Source organism: Triticum dicoccoides, chromosome 5A (genome assembly GCF_002162155.2).
Source record: "Triticum dicoccoides isolate Atlit2015 ecotype Zavitan chromosome 5A, WEW_v2.0, whole genome shotgun sequence".
NCBI lineage: Eukaryota > Viridiplantae > Streptophyta > Magnoliopsida > Poales > Poaceae > Triticum > Triticum dicoccoides.
The window spans coordinates 639,775,371-639,794,315 of NC_041388.1; the positions used below are offsets into that span (position 1 = coordinate 639,775,371).

An 18,945-nucleotide genomic window follows, 5' to 3' on the forward strand; every position below is an offset into this window, starting at 1 on the left:
AAACCCTAGAGAATCGGGGGGAGATCGAAGGTTGAAGGGAGGAAGGTGGGGGGGAGCCGAAGGGAGGGAGCAAAGAAAAGCTGCGGGTGGAGGAAGGGTGCACGCACCTGGCTTCTTGGCTTGGCTAGGGTAGGGAGAGAGGAGGAGGCGCCCCAAAATATCTGCCCTTTTCTGACTTGGCCGGCCCGCAACGCGTGCGCGCCGCGGCCATCCCTCTCTCTGTGCGTGCGTGACGGTGGTGCGGCGTCCGGGCTGGATTCCTTCCTCATGGGCCCCTCCCCTCCCGCGAGACGTGTGCCGCTCGGCTTTGCAACTTCGCAGCGCGCGCGTGTGTTTTTTCTTTCTTTTTTTTTGGCTACGGATCTTTTCTTTTTTGCGTTGATGAGAAAGGGGTTCCGTGCAAGGTTTGGACAAGAAATTTCCATTTCCAGGGAATTAAACAGCTGGGTTCTCGTGTGAATTTGAACAAGTCGAAATCGTTATATAGTTGTATGTTTGACTACCAACTAGTAAGCATGCACGTGCAACGCACGTTCCAAACGTAAACCAGGTGAGATTCACATAATATAAAAAAATAAATATTTTTAGAAATATAAATCAAATGGATACACAATGTTTGATGTCGCTCAAATTGTATTTTCAAAAGTGAGACACAATAGTGGTTATGTTGCTTCATAGAGTAATCGCAGGAAAATATTCTCATTTAAATAAAATCAGCAATATTTTATTAATGCAGTAATATAGGCTTGTAGTGTAGTCTTCTCTTCGAGTGTAGCCAGGAAAAAAAAAGTATAAACTGCCTTACGGTGCAATTATATTGTTCAAGATGCTGAATTCTCGAATCTTATTTTATTCTACTAATCTGCGTAGCAAAATATATACTTGTACTAATTTGGATCAGATTATATATATTTTATGGTTGTGTTGATTGCCAAAATTATATAGCTACCTACTATGGATAATAGGAAATAGAAGATGATATGTGACTACAACGACTTCTATATAAAATAAAGATTATTTACAAGAACTAATTGAAACGTAAAAGGGCTAAAAGAAATCCAATAATTATCATGATAGAAAGTATTTATCCGGTTTTGTATGTGTTTATGCGTTGGCAACCAATACTAACTTACAATGCTATAAGACGCTCTGTGTGTACAGAAACTGAAATGAGTTAGGAAGAAAAATAAAGATGGAAGGAACAATATTCCAGAGTATTTGTCAAGCTTAACCTTATCAAGCTTTCAAGTCAGCTTCTAAATTACAAAAAACATGATGAATCCTCAAATAAGAAAGAGCCAACAATTTGGAACATGTTACAAAACTGGTGAAGATAGAAAGCATTCGTCCTCTTTTTTCTTGTCGTAAGGAGTAGCTTCAGCATACATTTGTAACAGTGTAATACCTGATCCGGAAAAAGTTATTCATTATTATTACTGAAGGAAAGAGGCGTGCAGACAAAGAAAGAGAGGCGGTGCAAATAAGGCCTTAAAAGTATGTCTTCAAGTTTGATGACTGCAGATATGTTGGATTATTTGAAATTGCACAAGTATATAAAAATAAATATATGTGGCAAAATAGCGAAAGATATATGGTTTCTCTGTCATGAAACAAAATGAATCCGACTGATGTGGATGATGGCGGCAGGCGGCTCGAGATTAGCTTCCTAATAGGATGGATGCGTCCGAGATAAGTTTTTTAATATGACGGATTTGTCTGAGATTAGTTTTCTAATAGGATGGATGCACTCTGATTTACTTTCCTGAAATATGATGCACCCGTGATTATTAGTTTCCTAATTTCTCAGGCGTGGAGTTTCATATTTTCCTCCACGGTGAAGTACGGTCAGTCAATGTAAATTGCTAAGTGCACATAGAAAATGGTTTAGGTTAAGTCTAACCGTTAGATTGATTTTAGTGGGCCTAATCGTGCGGTGGTATTGGATCTGTGTACACTTTATGGGGTGTGCTTAAAGAAGTTCTTGTTTGATTGTTTAATAGTAGTATAGATTCTCGCTTCTTTTTTTTTGGTTGGCTTGGGCTCAGATGTTTCTTTCTTGTGGCCATCTGAAGGCATCGCTTCCAAACTGGAATCGCATCTCACTTGCATGTTTATCTTGTTCCTCGAGGATTTGCGTACATCTCACTTTATGTATTAGTTACCAACTACAGATCGCATTTGTCTTGCTTTGAATATCGCGATATGCCGATGTGCCAAGCTAGTTGATTGTGATCTTTTGTTTGTGAATGTTTGAACCGCAGAAGAAAAAAAATACGTTTTACATCAAATGTATTGTTTTGCGAGCAATTTCAAGCGGTATTCTGCCTTGTTAAGCGTTTCACGTCCTAACTTGACATCTGCATGTCACACTAGTTAGTTTGTCCATTTTCCTTTTCCAAAGAAATATAAACTTAGAATTTTTTATATTATTTTCAGTCCAATTCCACATAAAACCAGAGGCATCACATGACAATACATCTCCAACGGATAAGCAAACAACTATCAACAAAAAGGAAAATGAATACATGTAATGCTTCGTAACCATCTATGGTTATTGAATCCCTCTGGTCAACCTTATATTTGACTTCGTATGTAACAACTGCGCTAATTTCATGCATTTTCCTGACATCGTGCTTTATTTGGGTTTACGAAAAGTCTTTAAAATGCAAGACTCGAATTATTTCGAACATGTGTCCACCACCTTCCTGCACCGAGTCTTCTTTTAAGAAGTCTCGCAATACATGAATAATGCAAGCAAACATGTAGACATATGAGTGTGTCTACGATACAGTGCTATTATCAAGTGCAATATATTCCATATGATCATTTTCTCTTTAGATCTTTGTTTGGAAAATCAAATGATTGTCATGTTGGTGTATGTAGTCTTCACATGCGCCCATGCTTGTTCATTTCCTCTAGTCAAACTTGCTTTCCCATTTGCAATGTACATTCAAACATAATACAGATGACGGAGCGGAAATTCATCAGTACCCTTAGGCGGCGAACGTGGCCACAAGTACCAGAACGGAGACTGCAGACAGAGTTTACCCAGGATCGGGCCTCCGGGAAGGAGGGTAATACCCTATGTCCTGCTTTGTGTTTGAATTCATGATGGAATACCTTGTGCAAGGGAGTACAATGGGGGATAGTGTTGGGGAACGTAATATTTCAAAAAAAATCCTACGCACACGCAAGATCATGGTGATGCATAGCAACGAGAGGGGAGAGTGTTGTCTACGTACCCTCGTAGACCGGAAGCGGAAGCATTAGCACAACGTGGTTGATGTAATCGTACGTCTTCACGGCCCGACCGATCAAGTACCGAAACTACGACACCTCCGAGTTCTAGCACACGTTCAGCTCGATGACGATCCCCGGACTCCGATCCAGCAAAGTGTCGGGGAAGAGTTCGTCAGCACGACGGCGTGGTGACGATCTTGATGTTCTACTGTCGCAGGGCTTCGCCTAAGCACTGCTACAATATTATCGAGGATCATGATGGAGGGGGGCACCGCACACGGCTAAGAGAACGATCACGAAGATCAACTTGTGTGTATAGAGGTGCCCCCCCTGCTCCCGTATATAAAGGAGCAAGGGGGGAGGCCCGCCGGCCCTTGGGGCGCGCCAAGGAGGGGGGGATAGGAGTAGGACTCCCCTTTTCTAGTCCAACTAGGAAGAGAGAAGGGGGAAGGAAAGAGAGGGAGAGGGAGAGGGAAAGAGGGGCCGCGCCCCCCTCCCCTAGTCCAATTCGGACTCCCCATGGGAGGGGGCGCGCCACCTCCTGGGCTGCTGCCCTCTCTCTCCCCTTAGGCCCATTAAGGCCCAATACTTCCCCGGGGGGTTTCGGTAACCCTTCCGGCACTCCGGTTTTCTTTGAAATTACCCGAAACACTTCCGATGTCCGAATATAGCCGTCCAATATATCGATCTTTATGTCTCGACCATTTCAAGACTCATCGTCATGTCCGTGATCATATCCGGGACTCCGAACAACCTTCGGTACATCAAAATATATAAACTCATAATGAAACTGTCATCGTAACGTTAAGCGTGCGGACCCTACAGGTTCGAGAACAATGTAGACATGACCGAGACACGTCTCCAGTCAATAACCAATAGCGGAAGCTGGATGCTCATATTGGCTCCTACATATTCTACGAAGATCTTTATCGGTCAGACCGCACAACAACATACGTTGTTCCCTTTGTCATCGGTATGTTACTTGCCCGAGATTCGATCGTCGGTATCTCAATACCTAGTTCAATCTCGTTATCAGCAAGTCTCTTTACTCGTTCCATAATACATCATCTCGCAACTAACTCATTAGTTGCATTGCTTGCAAGGCTTAAGTGATGTGCATTACCGAGAGGGCCCAGAGATACCTCTCCGACAATCGGAGTGACAAATCCTAATCTCGAAATACGCCAACCCAACATGTACCTTTGGAGACACCTGTAGAGCACCTTTATAATCACCTAGTTACGTTGTGACGTTTGGTAGCACACAAAGTGTTCCTCCGGCAAACGGGAGTTGCATAATCTCATAGTCACAAGAACATGTATAAGTCATGAAGAAAGCAATAGCAACATACTAAACGATCGGGTGCTAAGCTAATGGAATGGGTCATGTCAATCACATCATTCTCCTAATGATGTGATCCCGTTAATCAAATGACAACACATGTCTATGGTTAGGAAACATAACCATCTTCGATTAACGAGCTAGTCAAGTAGAGGCATACTAGTGACGTCTTAGTCTGTCTATGTATTCACACAAGTATTATGTTTCCGGTTAATACAATTCTAGCATGAATAATAAACATTTATCATGATATAAGGAAATAAATAATAACTTTATTATTGCCTCTAGGGCATATTTCCTTCAGTCTCTCACTTGCACTAAAGTCAATAATCTAGATTACACAGTAATGATTCTAACACCCATGGAGCCTTGGTGCTGATCATGTTTTGCTCGTGGAAGAGGCTTAGTCAATGGGTCTGCTACATTCATATCCGTATGTATCTTGCAAATCTCTATGTCTCCCACCTGGACTAGATCCCGGATGGAATTGAAGCGTCTCTTGATGTGCTTGGTTCTTTTGTGAAATCTGGATTCCTTTGCCAAGGCAATTGCACCAGTATTGTCACAAAAGATTTTCATTGGACCCGACGCACTAGGTATGACACCTAGATCGGATATGAACTCCTTCATCCAGACTCCTTCGTTTGTTGCTTCCGAAGCAGCTATGTACTCCGCTTCACATGTAGATCCCACCACGACGCTTTGTTTAGAACTGCACCAACTGACAGCTCCACCGTTTAATGTAAATACGTATCCGGTTTGCGATTTAGAATCGTCCGGATCAGTGTCAAAGCTTGCATCAACGTAACCATTTGCGATGAGCTCTTTGTCACCTCCATATACGAGAAACATATCCTTAGTCCTTTTCAGGTATTTCAGGATGTTCTTGACCGTTGTCCAGTGATCCACTCTTGGATTACTTTGGTACCTCCCTGCTAGACTTATAGCAAGGCACACATCAGGTCTGGTACACAGCATTGCATACATGATAGAGCCTATGGCTGAAGCATAGGGAACATCTTTCATTTTCTCTCTATCTTCTACAGTGGTCGGGCATTGAGTCTTACGCAACTTCACACCTTGTAACACAAGCAAGAATCCTTTCTTTGCTTAATCCATTTTGAACTTCTTCAAAACTTTGTCAAGGTATGTGCTTTGTGAAAGTCCAATTAAGCGTCTTGATCTATCTCTATAGATCTTAATGCCCAATATGTAAGCAGCTTCACCGAGGTCTTTCATTGAAAAACTCTTATTCAAGTATCCCTTTATGCTATCCAGAAATTCTGTATCATTTCCGATTAGTAATATGTCATCCACATATAATATCAGAAATGCTATAGAGCTCCCACTCACTTTCTTGTAAATGCAGGCTTCTCCAAAAGTCTGTACAAACCAAATGCTTTGATCACACTATCAAAGCGTTTATTCCAACTCCGAGAGGCTTGCACCAGTCCATAAATGGATCGCTGGAGCTTGCACACTTTGTTAGTTCCCTTTGGATCAACAAAACCTTCCGGTTGCATCATATACAACTCTTTTTCCAGAAATCCACTCAGGAATGCAGTTTTGACATCCATCTGCCAAATTTCATAATCATAAAATGCGGCAATTGCTAACATGATTCGGACAGACTTAAGCATCGCTACGGGTGAGAAGGTCTCATTGTAGTCAATCCCTTGAACTTGTCGAAAACCTTTTGCGACAAGTCGAGCTTTGTAGACAGTAACATTACCGTCAGCGTCAGTCTTCTTCTTGAAGATCCATTTATTCTCAATTGCCTGCCGATCATTGGGCAAGTCAACCAAAGTCCACACTTTGTTCTCATACATGGATCCCATCTCAGATTTCATGGCTTCAAGCCATTTTGCGGAATCTGGGCTCACCATCGCTTCTTCATAGTTCGCAGGTTCATCATGATCTAGTAGCATGACTTCCAGAACAGGATTACCGTATCACTCTGGTGCGGATCTTACTCTGGTTGATCTACGAGGTTCAATAGTAACTTGTTCTGAAGTTTCATGATCATCATTATTAACTTCCTCACTAATTGGTGCAGGTGTCACAGAAACCAATTTCTGTGATGTACTACTTTCCAATAAGGGAGCAGGTACAGTTACCTCATCAGGTTCTACTTTCCTCCCACTCATTTCTTTCGAGAGAAACTCCTTCTCTAGAAAGGATCCATTCTTAGCAACAATTGTCTTGCCTTCGGATCTGTGATAGAATGTGTACCCAACTGTCTCCTTTGGGTATCCTATGAAGACACATTTCTCCGATTTGGGTTCGAGCTTATCAGGTTGAAGTTTTTTCACATAAGCATCGCAGCCCCAAACTTTTAGAAACGACAACTTTGGTTTCTTGCCAAACCACAGTTCATAAGGCGTCGTCTCAACGGATTTTGATGGTGCCCTATTTAACGTGAATGCGCCCGTCTCTAAAGCATAACCCCAAAATGATAGCGGTAAATCTGTAAGAGACATCATAGATCGCACCATATCAAGTAAAGTACGATTACGATGTTCGGACACACCATTACGCTGTGGTGTTCCGGGTGGCGTGAGTTGCGAAACTATTCCGCATTGTTTCAAATGTATACCAAACTCGTAACTCAAATATTCTCCTCCACGATCAGATCGTAGAAACTTTATTTTTTTGTTACGATGATTTTCAACTTCACTCTGAAATTCTTTGAACTTTTCAAATGTTTCAGACTTATGTTTCATTAAGAAGATATACCCATATCTGCTTAAATCATATGTGAAGGTGAGAAAATAACGATATCCGCCATGAGCTTCAACATTCATTGGACCACATACATTTGTATGTATGATTTCCATCAAATCTGTTGCTCTCTCCATAGTACCGGAGAACGGCATTTTAGTCATCTTGCCCATGAGGCACGGTTCGCAAGTACCAAGTGATTCATAATCAAGTGGTTCCAAAAATCCATCAGTATGGAGTTTCTTCATGCGCTTTACACCGATATGACCTAAACGGCAGTGCCACAAATAAGTCGCATTATCATTATCAACTCTGCATCTTTTGGTTTCAACATTATGAATATGTGTATCACTACTATCGAGATTCATAAAAAATAGACCACTCTTCAAGGGTGCATGACCATAAAAGATATTACTCATATAAATAGAAAAACCATTATTCTCTGATTTAAATGAATAACCGTCTCGCATCAAATAAGATCCAGATATAATGTTCATGCTTAATGCTGGCACCAAATAACAATTATTTAGGTCTAATACTAATCCCGATGGTAGATGTAGAGGTAGCGTGCCGACTGTGATCACATCGACTTTGGAACCATTTCCCACGCGCATCGTCACCTCGTCCTTTGCCAGTGTTCGCTTAATCCGTAGTCCCTGTTTCAAGTTGCAAATATTAGCAACAGAACCAGTATCAAATCCCCAGGTGCTACTGCAAGCTCTAGTAAGGTACACATCAATAACATGTATATCACATATACCTTTGTTCACCTTGTCATCCTTCTTATCCGCCAAATACTTGGGGCAGTTCCGCTTCCAGTGACCAGTCTGCTTGCAGTAGAAGCACTCAGTTTCAGTCTTAGGTCCAGACCTGGGTTTCTTCTCCTGAGCAGCAACTTGCTTGCTGTTGTTCTTGAAGTTCCCCTTCTTCTTCCCCTTGCCCTTTTTCTTGAAACTAGTGGTCTTGTTGACCATCAACACTTGATGCTCTTTCTTGATTTCTACCTCCGCAGCTTTTAGCATTGCGAAGAGCTCGGGAATTGTTTTATTCATCCCTTGCATATTATAGTTCATCACGAAGCTCTTGTAGCTAGGTGGAAGTGATTGGAGAATTCTGTCAATGACGCAATCATCCGGAAGATTAACTCCCAGTTGAATCAAGTGATTATTATACCCAGACATTTTGAGTATATGCTCACTGACAGAACTGTTCTCCTCCATCTTGCAGCTATAGAACTTATTGGAGATTTCATATATCTCAATCCGGGCATTTGCTTGAAATATTAACTTCAACTCCTGGAACATCTCATATGCTCCATGACGTTCAAAACATCGTTGAAATCCCGGTTCTAAGCCGTAAAGCATGGCACATTGAACTATCGAGTAGTCATCAGCTTTGCTCTGCCAGACGTTCTTAACGTCGTCAGTTGCATCAGCAGCAGGCTTGGCACCCAGCGGTGCTTTCAGGACGTAATTCTTCTGTGCAGCAATGAGGATAATCCTCAAGTTACGGACCCAGTCCGTGTAATTGCTATCATCATCTTTCAACTTTGCTTTCTCAAGGAATGCATTAAAATTCAACGGAACAACAACACGGGTCATCTATCTACAATTAAACATAAACAAACAAGATACTATCAGGTACTAAGTTCATGATAAATTTAAGTTCAATTAATCATATTACTTAAGAACTCCCACTTAGAAAAACATCCCTATAATCTTCTAAGTGATCACATGATCCAAATCAACTAAACCATAGCCGATCATCATGTGAAATGGAGTAGTTTTCAATAGTGAACATCACTATGTTGATCATATCTACTATATGATTCACGCTCGACCTTTTGGTCTCAGTGTTCCGAGGCCATATCTGCATATGCTAGGCTCGTCAAGTTTAACCTGAGTATTCTGCGTGTGCAAAACTTGCTTGCACCCGTTGTAGATGGACGTAGAGCTTATCACACCTGATCATCACGTGGTGTCTGGGCACGACGAACTTTGGCAACGGTGCATACTCAGGGAGAACACTTTTATCTTGAAATTTAGTGAGAGATCATCTTATAATGCTACCATCAATCAAAGCAAGATAAGATGCATAAAAGATAAACATCACATGCAATCAATATAAGTGATATGATATGGCCATCATCATTTTGTGCTTGTGATCTCCATCTCCGAAGCATCGTCATGATCACCATCGTCACCGGCGCGACACCTTAATCTCCATCGTAGCATCGTTGTCGTCTCGCCAATCTTATGCTTCTACGAGTATCGCTATCGCTTAGTGATAAAGTAAAGCATTACAGTGCGATTGCATTGCATATAATAAAGCGACAACCATATGGCTCCTGCCAGTTGTCGATAACTCGGTTACAAAACATGATCATTTCATACAATAAAATTTAGCATCGTGTCTTGACCATATCACATCACAACATGCCCTGCAAAAACAAGTTAGACATCCTCTATTTTGTTTGTTGCAAGTTTTACGTGGCTGCTACGGGCTTAAGCCAGAACCAATCTTACCTACGCATCAAAACCACAACGATAGTTTGTCAAGTTGGTGCTGTTTTAACCTTCACAAGGACCGGGCGTAGCCACACTCAGTTCAACTAAACTTGGAGAAATTAACACCCGCCAGCCACCTGTGTGCAAAGCACGTCGGTAGAACCAGTCTCGCGTAAGCGTACGCGTAATGTCGGTCCGGGCCGCTTCATCCAACAATACCGCCGAACCAAAGTATGACATGCTGGTAAGCAGTATGACTTATATCGCCCACAACTCACTTGTGTTCTACTCGTGCATATAACATCAACACATAAAACCTAGGCTCGGATGCCACTGTTGGGGAACGTAGTAATTTCAAAAAAATTCCTACGCACACGCAAGATCATGGTGATGCATAGCAACGAGAGGGAGAGTGTTATCTACGTACCCTCGTAGACCGGAAGCGGAAGCGTTAGAACAATGCGGTTGATGTAGTCGTACGTCTTCATGGCCCGACCGATCAAGTACCGAAACTACGGCACCTCCGAGTTCTAGCACACGTTCAGCTCGATGACGATCCCCGGACTCCGATCCAGCAAAGTGTCGGGGAAGAGTTTCGTCAGCACGACGGCGTGGTGACGATCTTGATGTTCTACTGTCGCAGGGCTTCGCCTAAGCACTGCTACAATATTATCGAGAATCATAGTGGAGGGGGGCACCGCACACGGCTAAGAAAACGATCACGAAGATCAACTTGTGTGTATAAAGGTGCCCCCATGCCCCCGTATATAAAGGAGCAAGGGGGGAGGCCGGCCGGCCCTTGGGGCGCGCCAAGGAGGGGGGAGTCCTCCTCCTAGTAGGAGTAGGACTCCCCTTTCCTAGTCCAACTAGGAAGAGAGAATGGGGAAGGAAAGAGAGGGAGAGGGAAAGAGGGGCCGCGCCCCCCTCCCCTAGTCCAATTCGGACTCCCCATGGGAGGGGGCGCGCCACCTCCTGGGATGCTGCCCTCTCTCTCCCCTCAGGCCCATTAAGGCCCAATACTTCCCCGGGGGGTTCCGGTAACCCTTCCGGCACTCCGATTTTCTCCGAAATCACCCGAAACACTTCCGGTGTCCGAATATAGCCGTCCAATATATCGATCTTTATGTCTCGACCATTTCGAGACTCCTCGTCATGTCCGTGATCATATCCGGGACTCCGAACAACCTTCGGTACATCAAAATATATAAACTCATAATGAAACTGTCATCGTAACGTTAAGCGTGCGGACCCTACGGGTTCGAGAACAATGTAGACATGACCGAGACACGTCTCCGGTCAATAACCAATAGCGGAACCTGGATGCTCATATTGACTCCTACATATTCCACGAAGATCTTTATCGGTCAGACCGCACAACAACATATGTTGTTCCCTTTGTCATCGGTATGTTACTTGCCCGAGATTCGATCGTCGGTATCTCAATACCTAGTTCAATCTCGTTATCAACAAGTCTCTTTACTCGTTCCATAATACATCATCTCGTAACTAACTCATTAGTTGCATTGCTTGCAAGGCTTAAGTGATGTGCATTACCGAGAGGGCCCAGAGATACCTCTCCAACAATCGGAGTGACAAATCCTAATCTTGAAATACGCCAACCCAACATGTACCTTTGGAGACACCTGTAGAGCACCTTTATAATCACCTAGTTACGTTGTGACGTTTGGTAGCACACAAAGTGTTCCTCCGGCAAACGGGAGTTGCATAATCTCATAGTCACAGGAACATATATAAGTCATGAAGAAAGCAATAGCAACATACTAAACGATCGGGTGCTAAGCTAATGGAATGGGTCATGTCAATCACATCATTCTCCTAATGATGTGATCCCGTTAATCAAATGACAATACATGTCTATGGTTAGGAAACATAACCATCTTCGATTAACGAGCTAGTCAAGTAGAGGCATACTAGTGACGTTTTAGTTTGTCTATGTATTCACACAAGTATTATGTTTCCGGTTAATACAATTCTAGTATGAATAATAAACATTTATCATGATATAAGGAAAAAAATAATAACTTTATTATTGCCTCTAGGGCATATTTCCTTCAGTATTCGCTTCTAAGAGTCTTGTTCTACGGGAGTAGATGGGGTTCAGATCCACTTAGCCCCCACCATGATGGGGGGCGAGGCTTTTACGTGGAGTAGATCCAGTCTGGCCGCCGTCATATAGACTTGGGGACCAAGATGGTCTCTGGATACATATCCTGTCCTCTGAGCTCCTTCTTGTCGCCAGCTTCTTGGTGGGGCCCCTAGGCTCCGTGGCAGGCTTGCTGCCGGGATCCCCTTCTAGAAGCCACCCTAGTGTAGCACACCGTGAACGGAGCAAAAAGAGAAGATTTAATTCTGGTGGCAATGATGCCGACAAAACTAACATGTGTCGCAACACTCAAAAGCCCTATAGTGTACCATTGTTTTGTAATAACAAGATGCAATACATGTATGATATCCCTCGTCGGCGGTGTCAAGTTGCATATGACTTCATTTGTTGATAATTGTATATGTCTGCTTATGCACTTTTAAAATGCAAGGGAATGCGTGAGCAGCCACCTAGATTCAAGTCCTCACGAGTGTGAAACTGGGTTCTTATTCTTTCACAAAAAAGCATCATAGTAGGAGCTTCCCCCTGCCGTATTCATTTTTAAAAACTTCTAAAATGCTTCGATTCAAAGGTTTAGTGATGACACGCATCATTTTACCATACATATGAAAATTGGCATCTTGGTGACTTAGTTTTATAATGCATCCTAATTATTCATCTGATGAGAAATGGACGACATGGTGAATTAGCTATGTTGTGTTATATGTTGATGGAATGCACTATATTGGTTTATTGTTTTGTGGAGTAAATGATGGTCAACCCACTACCAATGAGGGCATGTTATACCATCGTACACTAGATCTGCATCAATTAACAATTTGCATGTCGTGTTATTTATTATTAATGCATATGAATTGTTTTCCAAAGCCATATACCATTTTGAATTTTATCACGTGTGACATTGTCATGTGGATGGGTAGATATGGGCTATTTAAGCCTCAATTGAGGTGACATCGAACCCACGAGGCACTGGGGCACCCTGTTGGTAGACATGCCTAGAGGCCAAGGAAGAAGGGGGTGGAATATAGATTCATTATTCGTTGTTTCTTTATGTAATAATAAAGCACTGACTGCTTCTATTCGTCCGTCATCGCAAACTTTGCAGGAAAGTCCCCGCACTTTCGTGAAATCAACTCGCAGCCACGATTTAAGTGAGAACATGAATTTTTTGTGTTTTGCAGAAACCTCCCTGAGGTTTCGGTTAATCAACCTACGACCCTATTTTAAGTGAGAACAATTTTTTTTTGCTTTCTGCAGAAAACCCCCTGAGATTTTGGTTAATAAACATGTTGTCTGTCTAGAAAATAACGTTTTTTATATATAGATTCAAATGTTTTTTAAATATTCATATCTTTTAAACCGTAACTTCAATTTTAACATGTTATATATGAAAATTGATTAGAAAAATGTGTAGAATATGAATACGATGTTATGTTTACTCGTTAATCATTTTAAAATGTTGTTTAGGGCCAGATTCAAATGCTTCAAAAAAATATTCACAGCTTTTAAACCCTAACTTCAATTTTAACATATTATATATGAAAATTGATTAGAAAAATGCATAGAGTCTGAATATGATGTTGTTTCACTTGTTAATAATTTTTAAAATGTTGCTCAAGATGCAACATTAATCAGTAGTGCACGGCCCATCTTTCTTTCCTACGGGTGCCGATTCAAATTGAAAATGAACACCTCAACAAAAAAACTTGGAGACGAAAGATACCATCTATGACCATGCATGTCCGTCAGTGAGAGTGGGAAGAAGGATAAACGACAAGAGTGATAAGATGCCATGTTGAAATAAAGGACATGGACCTATTGGGGTCTTGAGTCATGGTTATTGTGTTATGGGCGTGTGGTATTTTTTTTTCTTTCGTTGCAACGCATGAGCTCTTTTGCTAATAATTGATAAACTACTTGTTATTGGTCACTTGTCGTAGCCCCTAAGAAAGTTATCTTATCCGAAGAAGGTAGTCACAAAAGTATTACTATCAATCATGTTTGCCAAACCCTTGGCACATTTCATAGAATGGTTGTATGTTCAATCCACTAGAAACACGCCAAGCAATCTCGTTGTTCACCAATGCGGTGTACTCACCTTCTTTATATACTTCTTCTCCACCAAACAACCACGAACAACTAGAGTAAACCGAACATGCTAATGAGGTAGGTAATGTATATTTACCATATGAGCTTCAATTTTTTATTTGATTAGTATTTTCCTAATTGCGCCACTTGCATTTTTAATAAATGCTAAGTTTCATTGCCTACGACCAACAAAACAAAAACATTTCTTGCCCCATGGTTGCTCAACTTCTACTACAGCCGAGAAATGTTCTTGAATGCAATCCCTTTTCTTTGATGCAAGATTATATCTACAACGAGTGCGACTACATACATCTACATGTATATATTGTAAAGCAGTCTGACGACTTCAAATTTCTTTGCAACATTTCCAAATTTGTGTTGCTCATTTTATGGATACAGTGCTAGCAATGCGCCCATCGTGTTCTTTGACTATGGATCATATTATATTTTTTACGGTCTAGACGAACTACAGTGTTTTGAATTTACATTTCAAACCCGCTCATACTTCCCATCAAAACTTAACTTATCCAAAGGAAATGACATCTATAAAATCAGAGTTGGTTCTCGATGTCCTCTACTTTATTTGTTTTTAGGATTAAAATCCTCCCAAAGTCTATGCACTCATGTTTACGTCGATGGTAAATATCAAAGAGTCAACGTTTACAGTTCTTCGGCAAAGTCAATGGTGCGCATGACCACCCAATTCTTTGGCGAAGTCAATGTTGTCAACAAATACCTGCATGCCACATAGACATATTTGAGTCTCAGCTCGGCGAGTAATAATTGGCTGAAGATTAGAATGGTGGGAGCAAGGTAATATACCGTTTTCCACCCATCAGGGTCAAGCACAGAGGTGATCTTGGTGCCGATCCCTGGCAAGGGACCTGGCTCCCGCACCACTTGCCCTCCGGACAGCTTCACCACCTCGGCTGTCTTGTAGACATTGTCGGTGCCTGTCGCGATCTGTTAAAAACCAACATACCGAGAGCTTAGCGACGTAACAACAATGGTTCCAATCATCTGCGAATTGCAAAGGCAATGGAGATAATCCATCCATACCTGACCATAGGCTTTCCCCTTGTCATATTTAGCGACACCGTACTTGTAGGTCAGCTCCAGAACTGCATTCCGGTCTTCGGGCCCATACCCCATCACCGCCACCGTATACTGCGTAAGAGTTTAATGCATCACGCTCTACAAGAAATTAGATACTTCATCTGATCCATATTAATTGTCGCTGATTTAGTATACTACTATACTTTTAGTATAAAGTTATACTAAATCAATGACAATTAATTTGGATTGGAGGGAGTAGTAGATTGAGCAGAGTGATCACCTTGTTTCTAGGGTTGTCTCGCTTCCGGAGTAGTTCCATACCATAAGCCTGCAATTTGGTGACAACAAGTCACTCTGGTGATCTTTGAGATACAATAAGCCATGGAACTGCAATGAACATCAAGCACTTTTGAGCTGCCTACCTTCTCGTAGAAGCTTATGGCTCGGTCGAGGTCGCCGACACGAAGCATCACCTGGCATAGTGGCTCTCGAGTCCCTGGCCTCTCAAGGATCTCAAATTTGTAGCCATCAGGGTCTTCGATGAACGCGATCACGGTCTTGCCACCCTTGACAGTGCCATACTCCTTTGTCACCTTGCCTCCCTTTGCTCTTATGATTTTAACCGTTTTTGCCACCTGTTGTGACCAATCATCAAGTTCAAGGCACGTCACATTAGTGTTAACAGAGCACCATACTTCATTCTTAAGAAAACCAGAGCACCATAGTTGTTACAAAACAATTTGCAAGGGAAATGGTGCCTTACATCATCGGTTGCGATGCCGAAATGACCAAACCCCGCCCCGATATCGTACTTGTCGACCCCGTAGTCTGCAGACGAATCGCCAGGTCGACGTTAGCAACGATAAAATTACAACGAGAATGTGCTTATACTGTATCTGTATCTTTGTTGAAGAAAAAAAAGTGCTTATGCTGTATGGCGTGTAAGTAAGAAGTAACTGTAGGTGAGCTCGACGACGAAATGGGCGTCCTCGCGGCCGTATCCGAGGAAAGCATTGGTGTACTTCTCTTCGGGTATGTCGCGCTTCCTCAGCAGCTTCATGCCCAGGCATTCCGTATAGAACCTGCAATCATTGGGCACGTCAGAATCCTCTGCTGAAGAACGAACGAGACCGGTGTTGCATTGCAGCTACTACGGCCTGCGCGCTGACTTGATGGTTTTGTGGATGTCGCCGACGCGGTAGACGACGTGGAGGAGCCTCCGGTGGTCCTTCTTGGCCCAGGCGAAGGCCTCCTCTTTGCTACAGAAGGTGGCATTAGCCTGCGCGGCCTCTGCGGAGGCGCGGAGCTTGGGCGCGCCGCTCGTGCTCAGCCTGCTCGGCTCGGACCGCAGCGCTATTCCGAGAAGAGAAGAAGCAGCAACGAATGAATGAAATCAACCAAATACAATGCTCATTTTGTTGCTGTTGTCGGCTGGTGTGGAAGAAGGAACATGAGCTTACCTGCAGCGGTGGAGAGGAGCATGAGGGCGGCGCACGCGACGGCGCCACGGCTGACCCTCATCGTCGTCGGCGCGTGACGCTGGGCCGTCGACCGATGTGCTTGCGTGCGCTGTCGTGGCTGGCGCTTTCTTGCTATCGCCCAATTTCCCCTGTGTTTTTTTTATGTATTAAGTAATATTTTTCTGTTAAATTAAAAAAATGCTGAACATGCTACTCGGCTCTAGCAGGCGGGGCCCACGCATCACATCTCGAAACCAACATGCAGTGAAGCAGCAAAAGCTAACCAGACCACCAGCGAGCACAGCACTGAGCAGTGGCCAGTGGCACTACTACTACACACGGACACGGGATTGAGCAGCAGAAACACGGGATGCGCTAAATCCTACCTCGCCGACTGACGAAAACAGCTGAAGAACTCGAGAACCACAAGCAGCACTGGCGCCGCGGCCAACCTTGCGCAAACTCACGCGAGAGTACTACAAAGTTATGAGAAACAAGGTAGCGGCGGAGGACTGGATGGAGCGGGATAGAGGGCGGGAGCGCCGCATAGATTTGGCGCGGGGCGGTGAGGGGAGAGGAGAGGGGAGCTGACCTGCGGCGAGCGGGCGGAGGGAGCCGGTTGGAGTCGGCGTGGCCGTGGGGAAGGAAGGAGGGTGTCGCAGAGTGTGGGGAGATCCAAGCAAGGGTTAGCACTTAGCAGCAACAACGACAACAAATGCGCTACGGGTGGATGCCGAAAGGAGGCAGGGTGGGTGCACGTAGGCTGGCGGGAGGAGGGCACCCAAAATATCCACCTGCCCGCCCTTTGCCGACTTGCCGGCCCGCGTCGACGTGTAAGATTACACGGCCGCGGCAAGGAGGTGGTGGCCCTGCGGGATCCGTCTGTATCCTTCGAGTGCGATATAGGTCCCTTCTCACATGTGTGCCCGCCTAACCTTTTTGCTTTCTCTTTTTAAAAAACGAAGCTAAAAGATTTGCACCGCCTCATTAGAGCATCTTCAATAGATGATCCAAAATTTAGCGATCCAAAATCGAAGATGTAAAAATTGATGATTCAAAAAAGCAGCTCCAATAGATGGTCAAAAATAAAGATGTAAATTTCTTAAAACGACAAACCACTACATTCAACATAGTTCAAACATCAAATTCAACATAGTTTCATACATGAACTTCAACTACTACTTATTCAAACTACTAGATAAACTACTCCTCATCGTCGGAGCTGCGGAACTGCGCCCAGAACTCCTCCTTCTCCGGGTCGTCGCACCCCTCCTCCTCCTCCTCCTCCTCCTCGAAGTCTGCCCAGTCCTCCTCGAAAGAGGACTCAATGGGGATCACCGTAGAGGGACCGGCCTCGTCCTCCTTCGTCCCCTTCTTCTTCTGCTCCGCCTCACGCTTCTAGTAGTACTCCAGCTCGGCATGGACGTACTCTGGATGCTCCCGATTAAACCTCGCCATCGCCTCCTCCTCGGTCTCGTCGGCACTGACGACAACCGACGGCTTCTTCGTCTTCTTCTTCTTCATCGGGATCTCCTTCATCTTGATGCCCTGCGGCACAAGCATCTCCGCTTCCGCCCGACTCTCGATCTCTGGGAAGTTGAGGTGCTCCTGAGGCCTCTCGGCACGCCACACCGCCGCGTCGTAGGCACGCGCGGCCTCGTGGGCAGAGGGGTACGTGCCGATCCACCAACGCCTCCCGGCGTCGGAGAACTCCACTCCGAAGTTACCGGAGGGCTTCTGCCTCATGCCGAAGAAGCCCGACTTGCCCTTCGACGTCTTCTTCGGCGCCATCGGAGAGCGGTGAGAGCGGTGGAGCGGCGGTGGCGTGCGGCCTGGGCGGTGGCGGACGGAGCTAGGCGGGCCGGTGGCGGACGGAGCCGGGCCGGGTCGGAGCTATGGCAGGCGGGTCGGGGCCGGGCGGAGCTGTTGGAAATATGCCCTAAAGGCAATAATAAATAAGTTATTATTATATTTCCTTGTTCATGATAATCGTTTATTATCCATGCTAGAATTGTATTGATAGGAAACTCAGATACATGTGTGGATACATAGACAACACCATGTCCCTAGTAAGCCTCTAGTTGACTAGCTCGTTGATCAATAGATGGTCACGGTTTCCTGACCATGGACATTGGATGTCGTTGATAACGGGATCACATTATTAGGAGAATGATGTGATGGACAAGACCCAATCCTAAGCCTAGCACAAAGATCATGTAGTTCGTATGCTAAAGCTTTTCTAATGTCAAGTATCATTTCCTTAGACCATGAGATTGTGCAACTCCCGGATACCGTAGGAGTGCTTTGGGTGTGCCAAACGTCACAACGTAACTGGGTGGCTATAAAGGTACACTACAGGTATCTCCGAAAGTGTTTGTTGGGTTGGCACGAATGGAGACTGGGATTT

The 18,945-nt window shown here is 44.0% G+C and overlaps 2 protein-coding genes and 1 pseudogene across 2 annotated transcripts in view; all 3 read right to left on the reverse strand.

Moving 5' to 3' along the window:
* The window catches only part of LOC119303657 (DEAD-box ATP-dependent RNA helicase 37-like), a 22,882-nt gene extending 5,718 nt beyond the window's left edge, over nt 1-17,164 (reverse strand). The window contains exon 1 of the mRNA XM_037580782.1: nt 17,131-17,164. The gene's annotated coding sequence lies outside the window, so the exon portion shown is untranslated. The remainder of the gene's footprint in view (nt 1-17,130) is intronic.
* On the reverse strand, nt 14,444-17,258 carry LOC119303658 (probable lactoylglutathione lyase, chloroplastic). Its single transcript, XM_037580783.1, has 10 exons — nt 17,131-17,258; nt 16,539-16,687; nt 16,248-16,431; nt 16,036-16,160; nt 15,842-15,906; nt 15,501-15,713; nt 15,359-15,406; nt 15,082-15,189; nt 14,845-14,985; nt 14,444-14,758 (listed from the first exon to the last, which is right to left on the reverse strand). The coding sequence occupies exons 2-10, from the start codon at nt 16,597-16,599 to the stop codon at nt 14,702-14,704; spliced, it is 1,002 nt and encodes a 333-aa protein (XP_037436680.1). The 5' UTR covers nt 16,600-16,687; nt 17,131-17,258; the 3' UTR covers nt 14,444-14,701.
* A 483-nt stretch (nt 17,259-17,741) lies between these two features.
* On the reverse strand, nt 17,742-18,329 carry LOC119296741 (annotated as a pseudogene).
* Between the last annotated feature and the right edge of the window lie 616 nt (nt 18,330-18,945).

What these genes read in the sequence shown, in the direction of transcription:
- LOC119303658 (XM_037580783.1), bottom strand. Translation starts at nt 16,599, where the DNA reads ATGAGGGTCAGCCGTGGCGCCGTCGCGTGCGCCGCCCTCATGCTCCTC. An exon ending in CGTCGTCGAGCTCACCTACA is followed by an intron (nt 15,907 to 16,035) that starts GTTACTTCTTAC and finishes ATTCGTCTGCAG; the next exon opens with ACTACGGGGTCGACAAGTAC. An exon ending in TCGGCATCGCAACCGATGAT is followed by an intron (nt 15,714 to 15,841) that starts GTAAGGCACCAT and finishes TGGTCACAACAG; the next exon opens with GTGGCAAAAACGGTTAAAAT.